Here is an 11,656-nt window from a genome sequence, read left to right on the forward strand (position 1 = left end):
GGAGGTTGTAGTGAGGTGGGTGTCAGTCTCTTCTCCCAAGTAGCAAGTGATAGCACGAGAGGAAACAGCCTCAAGTTGCACCAGGGGAGGTTTAGACTGAATATTAGGAAAAATTTCTTCACTGAAAGTGTTGTCAAGCATTGGAACAGGCTGCCCAGGGAAGTGGTTGAGTCACCATCCATGGAGACATTTAAAAGACGTGTAGATGTGGTGCTTAGGGATATGGTTTAGTGGTGGACTTGGCAGTGTTAGGATAATGGTTGGACTTGATGATCTTAAGGTTCTTTTCCAACCTAAATGTTTCTATGATTCTATGATTCTAAAGCATGGTTTAGTATATTTTTTTTATAAATCGGTAATCTATATTGTGCAGATTAAGGATCTCAAATACATTAAATGCAAGTTCAATTAATGCATGGATAGTGAAAAATGCTTAAAAGGCATCCATACTCAATAAAGCTTATGTAATTATTACCATAGGTGTATTGCAAAAGGGGTCATTTAACCAATCTCAACAAGCATTCTGTTTGGAGCAATTAATAACTCTGGAGAAGAAATTCATCAGTATAATAAGACTTCAGGTAGTATCCCGGGCAATTCTGGCACTGGAAATATTTCTCTACACAAAGCAATGCTAATGCAGTTGGACAATACCTCAGCAGTATCATATATAAACTGACAAGGCGGAACCAAGAGTTCACCTCTGCTAATGAATGGAGGCTTTCAGGCTGCTTCAGTGGGCATGAACTCAACACTGAAGGTTGCTCATATGGCAGGACCTCACACAAAACTGGCTAAACTAAGAGACAGTTCACTCTAGAGAATTGTTTCTGAATCACATTCCCAGGATGAGTCAGAGATCAAATCTGCAAACTTTACATGGCTACTTGGTGATATATCTATTTGCTTTTAGGAGCAGGATGATTTTTTTTTCAGACTCTGATAGTTAAAAATGTTCTTAGATGTACTCTCAGCAAACCCTAACTCTGAAATCTATCTTTCATACAGAATGCTGTTTGCAGCTGAAGGATTCTCTATGATCTAGTTCAGTTCCCTTTCTCACCTTGCTCATGATCTAAGACATAAAGAGAGAAAAGCTGAAAAGAGAAGAGAAAAGGAAAGTGTTGTTGCCCTGCCTCCTGGGGGAAAGCAGCAGGAGAAGGAGAGAAAGGTGATAAGTTTAGACAGCAATTAGGTTATGCATTTCTGAGGAAAAAGCCTTGCCACCAAACCTATGATCAGAACCCAGAGTTCAGTCATTGTCTTACAACTGATCCTGTCAGCAGTGCCATTACAGGCCCTGAAGAGGCCAGAAAGTGAAGCACATCGGGTGAAGGAAAGGAAACAAAATGGCTTAGCAGTTAAGACAAAATCTACAATAGTACATAAGGACAACATACATTCTGGAAGTATCAGCAATTACATTGCTGTTGATTTTCTCACCCTCACACCTCCAAATGTCTAGGCAACATAACTTCCTTCCCAAAGGGTGTGGATTCCCAGTGGCTTTCACATTTAGCAGGGTGATATAAGATCACCCTGCCATGGAAAGGGACACCCTCTGCTCTCCTCGCATCAGTTCTAGCATTCTAGCAGCCAGGGCAGCTTTCTTCATAAGTGAAAAGTAAACATGCAACAACAAAAAAAGATTCATTTTCAGTTGGATCAGAAAGCTGGACTGACTCTTGCCACAGCCCTATGGTATGTAGAGCCAACAGAGCTTGAGGTTGAAGGCAGAAGGGATTGGACTACTCACAGTTAGACTGGCTTAAGTTGATCCCAAAACAACACAACAAGAAAGCTATTGAGAGATATGACCAGAAGCAATTTGCAGTGATTAGTACTGATTAAACTCCACCTGACTTCAAAGGAACAAGCCCCTACTTTTCTTGTCTTCAGTGGCATCACTATATATTCTCAAAAAAAAAAAAAGACAGAATGGGTTCCTCTTAACTACAGAATGATTTTTCAAATATCTTGATTATAATATTCCTCTGAATAAGCTACATTTGGTAGAAATTCTTGACTTTTGCTGGCAAAGAAACCTGACACAATTCAGGACTCAAAGTGTGGTCTGGATAGTATTTGTATAACATCAGGCTTGATTTTGTACAGACAAATGAACAGTTTATTAGTATTTTCCTACCCTGCCCCGGGCTCTGATCTCTTGTATCCTATATTTCTATCCAAGTGGCAATTAGATCTTGCTATATTTTACCACACCTTATACACTGAGAAAGACCAGCTTTATTCAGACAAACCCCATCATGTACATACAGTATGGATCATTAATGCATGTGCACTAATTAATGCATATTGTTGTCAGATGCAATTCTGAAAAATAATACAAATGTCAGCTTCTTGCTGGTATGTTCGTTTTAGCTCTACATTATATTCACACTGAGAAATACTTATGAAACAGAAAAACCAGATGGGACCATAAGTTACATAGTTTGGCCCACCTGCGAGGTCTGTGGGGAGATCAGCATAAAACTTTTTCCCCTATGAATATTTAAGGTAAGGCAGAAACAGATGCTGAGCTGTGGAAAATATTAATTGTTCCAAAGGCAAAGATGACTTTTCCTATTGCCAACTTTTAATTTATTTTTGATGTCTCTCTTTGACTTTCTTTCAAAGATAACTAGTGGGGACCCATTTCATATGTTAACTATTTAATTCAATATTTTAATTGTTGTGAATGACTAATCTTGTTTTCACTGGAAAGTTATGTATATTTCTTTGAGAGGACCACGAAAAGCATTTGTATGTGTTTCATCAGTTTCTAAGAGCTGTAGCTAGATGCAGGTGTAAATGATAAATATGAATCTTGTGATTTTGGAGCATAATTATTCATGAATACAGCATGCTATCAAGCAGCTTATTAAGAGTGCATACTATCTGGATATATGGCATAATGCAGTATAAATCTTTGCAGAAATGAAAAGTTGACTAGTCCTTGTGTTCATCTTTTTCAGCCCATAATGTAGGAACAGGGGAAAAGGGTATAAGGAATGAGGAATGGGGAAAGGGAAGGGAAAAGCCACGGGCATGGACAAAGGCAAGGGTGGAAAGGTAGTGGATTTCTACCACATTCCATCTATTTTTAGTTTCATGCCTCAGCACTGAGATGCAACAGGCAGCCAAACATATGCTCTTATTTACTGCAGGAACAGTAATGGCTCTGACAACCCCAGAGAAGGAGGAAGGGTCAAGACATCATAAAACCATTTCAATCACTTTGTCCCAGTACCTGGAGACTTGGTTGGAATGAGGCCTTTTATATGAATTAGTTCTGCTTTCTGCCCTCTGATTCAAAAGAAAGACAGCACACCACAAAAAACTTAATGGTACCAAATTTATCTGAATTTCTTCTATTTAGAATTCAAATGCACTGCTGCTCTTGTTATAATCTGTGTTAATGCATCATCTAACCTACCTACCTCTTCCTAGCTTCTTTGATCTTTTAAGGAAATAAGTAGAACCCAGTGAGGCAGAGGTGTTTTGAGGTCTCTGGACAAAGCCTATATCTCATTCTCACAGACTCTGTCATTGCAGATTCAGTTCTCGTAAGTGTATGGCGCCACCACAGACCTTGCTTTACAGGTTTGCAACTGTGCCTGCTTTTTTTGTACATTCAGAGAAGTAGTGGTTAACTGAGTAGGTGTTCCTACAAAGAGGGAATAACCATGGGAAAAGGGAAATAATGCATTTCAACTGTATGTGTTTCTAGCAGATAGGCCCAAACCATGACAATCAAAAAGAAGAAGAAAAAAAGAATACATGGTATTTATATTCAATTCCCTTTTTAGCCAAAAGTGCCACATGTGTTTTTATGCAGAAGAACAAGTCTCTATTTGTTACATTCAAATGCAACTTATCTATAAAGCAAAATAATTTTAAAGCAAACTGAACATGTATCTGTGGTATCTGCTACCAATTACTTTTTAAGCATTATCCAGATCAGCACATGGAGGCTCGGACTCAAAAAATTGTTTTCCATTAGTCACTGTCAGTCAGTGAATATTTGAGAAGCTCAGAAGTGTTGTTTCTTTCATCTTTGACTTGCAACAATTCCACCAAATAACTGACATGCACTGCTGAACTTCATAATGTTTTATTTGCAGCATTCAGCTAAAGGTTCTATGTGTGTATATGCCCATTGCTTGTATATGCATACTTATTTGTTAAACATATAAATGTCATTTATCTATTACAATGTTCAAACACAGGTTTGAAAAACCCACTGAAGTTATACTGGCTTTATGCATGTCAATGCCAACATCATTCATGACAAATGCATGGCATTCATACCTTTATTCTTGCTGCTATTCTTTCATTTATGTCAGGGGATCTGTCACTTGTACTCCAGTTGTAAGCAGTGGGAAAATTCCCCTACAGCTCCTCCTTTCAGCCTGGAGACACTATTTCTGAGATTTTGCAATGTATAGGTAGAGCTTCATGCTATTTCCTTTCACAATAGGCTGAGAATTTGGAAGAGGAAGATAGACACACAAGCGATGAATTGTTGCCCCCCCAAATTTCCTGAGAGAGATGGTAACAAAATGGCTAGTGTAAGAAAACAAGGCCGGGGGAACTGAAAAGGGTCAGCAGCAGGGATCTTTGTCGAGAAAAAGCAGTGCAGGAAGCAATGGAAGATGTTGTAGGAAAGTAGAGCAGGACTATAAAAATGGGTCCTGAAGAAGAAAAGGAAAGAAACTGTCACATGTAAATGATAAATAGAATAGTCTATCAGATAATTCTAAGGTGTGTGAGTCAGCTTTCCTGAATTAGTCCCCTATCTGCCTTTCACCAAGTGATCTTGAAAAAGATGCATTCCCTTTTAGTGCTTCAGCTTCCTTATCAGCAAAACAAGGATATAAAATATACAACTCTCACAAAGAGCTGAGAAGACCTTTAATTTTTGGTATGGAAGTAATGACACTAATCTGCTGTTAGAGAACGAAAAATTACTTTGTTTTTTACTATTTGGTATGCAAATGCCTAGTAACCATAACTGAGAAAAGTTCTATTGTGCATGGTACTGTACAAAAACATAGAAAGAAAAAAATTCTGACATTGAAAGGTACAGATATGAAAAATTATAAGAAAAACAAAGGTACACAGTGACTTCAGAAAAAAAAATCTTAAAATTGTAGACCACATATAAGCATATGTGCTGTTGTAGTTTGTGTGTGAGGATGGAGAACTGTGGTACAATTAGAAGCAGGGCGGAATTAACATTGTTGTTCTCAATTTCAGAACTGTCATTACAATTAGAAGCAGGGCGGAATTAACATTGTTGTTCTCAATTTCAGAACTGTCATTCAGCAAGAAAACAGACACTGAGATTTTGAGAAACATAGACTGAGAGACCAGAGAAATCAAAGGCAATGAAAAATCTGAGATTTTTATCCAAGAACAGTTAGTGTGAGATAAGTACCTTTCATGAAAATAATAAATGCTTTTTATTTTATTCCAAACAGGAAGGAAGATAGGCTTCTGAAACTTGAAAATGGTCAATAATGAGAAAAGCACCCAAGAGAAAGGAAGAGAAGTTCGTAACTAAGAAAAACTCCACAATTTGAGTGGAAACTACAAGCCTAGCAGCAGATATGGCTTAGAATTTACTTTCACATTTCTTTCCTTCTAATTCTTGGATAATACTAAGGTTTTCTTTGTTGTGCCCAATGAAATGGCCCACCAGACCCACCAGGCATGTAACAGATTTGTAAAACTACTTCCTTTCCATGCTCAGACAAGATAAGTAGATCTTAAGAGGAGAGAGCACTGAAAATTTCCTTCACTTTCTGGCTTCTAAAAGGAGTTGTAATGTCGTGTTTCTCAGAGCATGAGGAGGCATACAATGATCTGGAGGACCTAATAAACCTCTGGAGACAACATTCTCCTTTTTCATCGAAGCTATTTCACAGGGATATTTGACTCACAAGGGTAAGAGCATTTTCAACCTATATTCCCTGTGCTTTCCCTCTCCAAGATTTTAACTTTAGCAGGTTTTAATCTAGCACTTTGTTTGTCTGATTCCCATTTATGTTCTCCAAAAAACGTTCTTTTGTTTTAGCACAGCTTTGGCCAGCTTCCAAAGTTTTTTTAAGAAAGAATTCAATGGACTGCTATATAGATAATTTATGCAGAAATTACTGTCAGTCTCATGGGCAGCCACCGAGCCTCACTGTGATTGGAACTAATAACTATTACCAAGATATGATAATTTTATTTAACATTAGGAAACCATCTGGTGCCTTCACTTCTTGTTGCAGCTTAATGCCACTGTTTTACTCAATCCACTCTCATTAAAACAAGACAAAGCAGCTAAGGAAAAACATACATAGATGATAAATTTATCCTCTCAATCATCTTTGTGCAACCCCCCCCAGAACTCATACTCTCATAGATTTTTTAAGTAGGAGGGGACTACTAAAATCTAATCTGAGCTCCTGTATAATGAAGGCTATCTATTTCATTGAGTAGCCATTAAATCAAAAGCATAACATGTTTGAGCTATGCTGTATCTATTTTCCTCACAACGGCTGCATGTGATGGATGAATCCAGCCCACTCCTAGACAAGTTATACCAGTGGTTAATTACTCTCACTCTTAAATATATGCACCTTATTTCTAGTCTGAATCTGCCTAACTTCAGCTTTGAAACATTAGATCTCATTATACCTTTTTCTGCTAGATTAAACAGTCATCTACTGTCAAAAGTCTCATTCCCATTAAGGCACTTACAGACCATGATCAAGTCACCTCTTAACCTCTTCAGCAGATTAAACAGACCAATCTTCTTTAACCTCTAACTACAACGCTTATTTCCAAACCTACAGTCATTCTTTCATCTTTAATGAACTCTTTCCAATTTTAAACATATTTTCAAAGTGTGATCACCAGAACAGGACACAATAGTTCACTAGTAGTTTCCCTAATGCCATATAAAAAGGCAGTGTTACTTCCTACTTGACGTTCACTTGTCTATATATCAGAGAATATAATATATACCATTTAAGCCCCTCCTTTAGCTTACTGATAAAACAGAAAGTATTCTGAAAGGAATTTCAAATGTGAATATTTATCCTGTTTTTTTACACACAATGCAGGAAACGTACACAACTCCTCTGTCTTTTCTATACTATCTATACTTTCCTATATTATCTACCTCCAGTGTTACTTCTGTCACTTAAGATATTTTTCTGATAGTTTTTGTCTTCCTTTATCAGTTTCCTGTTTTTAACTGTTTTTTATATTATTATTTAGTAGTAGTATATATGAGCTGTTCAACTCTAGTAGTACCTTTTAAGGCAATTCCACTTACACTCTTATTTTAAAATATTTTCTCGCATTTTCATTTTCTTCATGTAAGGAAATTATATTCCTGAAACAATTTGCTTATACAAAATAGAAGTATATTTTGAAAACACACAAATACAGATATACCGTGTTGACCAGAACTATAGTATTCTGTTTTCTGATAACTCAGCCTCATTAGGTAAAACCACCTAATTTTACCAGAAAGTTTACACTAACAGATAGACTGTATACAAATGTTTTAGTTTATCTTTCATGGAATATGTATTTAATTAGATTGTATTCTTTACACAGGTAGCTCTAGTGAATAGCATTTACGTCAAGCAAACTAATTTCCACCTGGAAGTTGCTTCAGACACTGAATGAATCAAATGAGGTTGTATAGTTTCCATTTAGTTTTCTTTTTGAGCCTGATTTTCACTTATTGCCTGAACTACAAGAACAGTTGTAGCTACTTCTAGTGCTTAGGTTTGGATCAACTTCATTAGGTAAATAATACCAATTAATTTACATACTACTAGATAAGATAGTAAACATCAGAAAAACATTTGGAATCATTTGGTTGCTAGCTGGAACAGAAATTCGTAACTATCAGTGCATTTTCATGTCACAAAATACTTACTAACCATGATCTGTTCACACATAAAGCCCAGAAAATACATTTGTTCAACAGAATAAACCTTAATTTGACATTAAATGTATCAGCTGAATAAAGAAATCCTATGTTTTGTTCTGATTTCTCGTTTTCATTCATAGTGAAGAAGGAGAACTTGTTAATGTACTAAAAGCAACACCAAATTATGTGATCTGACACCATAACTCTGTTGTGTATAAGTCTAGGTTATTTTAACTGCAAACAAAAATCTTCTATGCAGGATGTACAATTGCTATTTCATTAGAAGTAGGTCCTCTCTAGTTCTTGAGTACAATATACTAGATAAACACAAAGTACATCTAGATAAATAGAAACAGAAGAAGAAAGAGAGCAGAGAGAAAGAATTGTGCAGAAAAGGGAGCAGTATATTAACACACAGAGGAGAAAAACATCCAGAGAAATAGAAATAGTCTCTGTGCGCTTAAAAACCCCACAGATTACGCACATACAACAAAAGAAAAAGAGTGAATAAGAGAGAAAACTAAGGGTGGGGAGAAAGAAAACTAAAAATTAAGATGCAGAGAAAAGTGCTTCTTGCAACTAGAAGGAAAGACACTGCTAATTTAAACTTGCTTCCTAATATTTTAGAGTCCACAATTCGAATCTGAACTAGAACAACTTCAAAGTTTTCTGCCAGACAAAAAAGAAATTAAAGCCCTGTAGTGTTTTCTGGTAACTCAATATATACCTTGTGTTGTCTCTTTATGCCCTGAGACGAAAATCATTTTGACTTCTAAAAACCTCAGTCTTTAAACTTTCAGTGTTGTTTCTTTTAACTGCTTCATATATTTCCTGACATCAAGAGACCTCTAATTGATTAGTTACTTCTATTAACTTCATCAGCTCCTTTTCCAACAAGTATTCTGGTGAAAATACTCAGAGCCTTCCCAATGTGTGCTATAAGTTAAGCAGCCTAAAACATTCCAAGATACTGAAGTTGAATTGATTTTTATTTCCAAGCAGAAGGTGAAAGCCCTAGAATTATTTTTAAAAATTAAAAGTATGTATACACTTCGATTGGCTTTAAGGTCATAAGATTAAATAGTGACAATTTAGCCTTGATATCTAAACTAATTTTACACTCTCTGAATCCAATGAGAGGAACTGAACACACATTCTTCAATTTCTGCACCAGTTTACAAGTTACCTTGGACCTCAATTTGTCCATTTTCAAATGCCAATATAAGAGACACCACAAAGCTTTAGGTGACAGCATAATAACTTATAAAAACAGAATATACTAGCTAAAAGTCTTCAAAATGTACCAAAGATCAGACAAATATTGTTAAACACCTCTCTCTTTGGAAGATCTGAGACACCTCTCTGCTATCAAATACAAAGAGTTAGAGAACAAACTATCTTCTCTCCCTTCATGCATACTTCTCACTAATTTAAGCCCACTTAAACGCAGCATATTTCACTATATTTCAAATTGAATTATCTTAGTAACAGGTTAAAAGGAATAGAAAAACTGGAAGAATCTGAGGTTTTTATATGGACCCCAAATTTCATTCAAAAGTTTCTCAAAAATACGAAGTCCAAAAGGTTTTTCTCAGTCCAGCCACTAATATCCTTAGTGTAGTCTGGTTGCTTGAAAAAAGACTACAATTAAGTATAATGCTATTGAACTGATACTGTAACTCTTAATCCGACAAACTTAATTCTTGTACATGACTATAGGAGATCTGTCTGAACAAAGTGTTCAGGTTTCTTCACCTACTCCACTGCTTAAATTCAATACTTCAAGCAAAAATTGTCAGAGAAATTGCCTTTTTTTCCCATGAGAGATTTTGCATTTGATTAATTTGCTACCTTGCAAATCCTCAAAAAAGTGATTTTCAGTTGCTTTTGATAGCAGTGGGAATCATATCTGATGCTTCTCAGCAAGGTGCACAAGCTTTCCCCCCACAATTGGGATATAGCATCTTTTCAAACAGAATATAAAACTTACCTTGAAGAAAGTCATGGTTGCACCATCTTCAACTGCCCCATACTCTATCTTTGTCTGTTTGGCCAAATCATCAGCAGAATCAATAGGGGATTCCATACGTTCCACTGTCAGAAAGGCGGCTAGGTTAGCAGTGTACGAGGAAATGATGATAAGTGTGAAAAACCACCAAATGCCTCCCACTATCCTGGTGGAGAGGGCTTTGGGCATGAGCTCAGAACCTAATGAAAACCAGGGGAGAAAGGTGAAACCAATGCACAGTAAACAATTAGTAAGTGTTCAGCACTTTTTGCCACAGTGGGGAGATGGAATCACTGTGCAAAAAAATCTTTAAGCTACAGGCTTACATGTACTGCTTGTACAAACACACACAACTGAAATGAAAAATAAGAACTGATTACACTTATAAAGACAGATCTTTTTGGAGCTGTGGGAATCAAAAGATAGTAATGGGAGACTCAATGATCAGTGCCTTTTTAAAATTTATAAATATACATATATAGCAATATGAAAAAAGCAGTTACTTGAACTGGCTTTCCGGAAGAAAATCCTGGCTGGACTGAGCCTCTAAGTTAATACCAGTATTGAAGCACTTATACAGTTCTTTATCTTCAAAGCACTAAATAAATACTACTTAAGTATTTTGTAAAAAATCACTTGAGTAAATAAAGGTATTGATGAAATGAGCAGATATGAAATAAAATATTTCATACCTGAAATAGAAAATCTGAAATCTATTATAAATACGCTTTTGACTTTTGCCATTTGTATTGCTATAAAGGGTTGTTTATTGACTGCTTAGATAAAAAAATTAACATCTCCCATCTCTATAGTTAGCCCCACAATTTCAGATAAACATGGGTGGTTATGCCACACACTTAATTTGATAGAGCAGCAATGAAAATATTAGACTGCTATGCATAAACTAGATAAAGATAAATTATAATGCATTGCTGGAGTTGCCTGCTCATGGCACTAAAGAATGGAGGGGGATACAGACACTGTATAGTAATTTGCATAATTATTAATGCTAATTTAGAGTCTAATGAGACAAATTGAAGCACATAAACTCCTCTTGTGCCTAATTACTAAAAATAGGAAAAAATGAAATTCAATGTAATTTACAACCACAAATATTTATTATAAATGAGCATGTATGGATTTTTTTCCATAACATTGTAATTGAATGGAATGAAATTTCTAATGATGTCAAATAAACAATTTCAAGCTTCATTGTAACAACTTTACGTAAGATCTTTTAGAAGTATCCGGAAACTTGTTTTCAGAGAAACAGTTTTATAATATCCACTATACCACTGTACCAAAGCAATCACTTTTGTTAATTTGTCACTATGCTTGCTTTTAATTCTCCTGGGTAAAATGGAATGAAGGCAAGATGGACTATTTTATTCCTGTTAAATTTTAGTGTTTATATTGAATTATTTAAGGAACTGGTCCAGCAAGGTAACACATCTTCATATAAATGAAAGATTATGCCAAACTTTAACGTTAATGCCAAAAAAGAACAGAAAGGGGGAGGGGGAGGGGAGGGAGGAAAGGAAGAAAACCAAAGAAAAGGAAAAAAGAAGTGGTATCATAACTGGACTATCGTATTCAAAAACAGCCCATCTTACCCTGCAGTTCATCTTACCCTTGCTGTTTCAAACAAAAAAAGCTGACAGACTTGGACATGACAGCCAACTCCAGCGCCAGACTCTGCCTAGAATTCT

At 36.0% G+C, this 11,656-nt stretch overlaps 1 protein-coding gene across 4 annotated transcripts in view; it reads right to left on the bottom strand.

Moving 5' to 3' along the window:
* Positions 1 to 11,656, bottom strand: part of GRIK2 (glutamate ionotropic receptor kainate type subunit 2) — a 432,874-nt gene that overhangs the window by 89,602 nt on the left and 331,616 nt on the right. For all 4 annotated transcript variants that reach the window (XM_052781434.1, XM_052781430.1, XM_052781432.1 and 1 more), the window contains one exon: positions 9,930 to 10,147. In XM_052781434.1, coding sequence (XP_052637394.1) covers positions 9,930 to 10,147 — 218 coding nt within the window. The remainder of the gene's footprint in view (positions 1 to 9,929; positions 10,148 to 11,656) is intronic.

The sequence above is a fragment of the Harpia harpyja genome, chromosome 3 (genome assembly GCF_026419915.1).
Source record: "Harpia harpyja isolate bHarHar1 chromosome 3, bHarHar1 primary haplotype, whole genome shotgun sequence".
Taxonomy (NCBI): Eukaryota; Metazoa; Chordata; class Aves; order Accipitriformes; family Accipitridae; genus Harpia; species Harpia harpyja.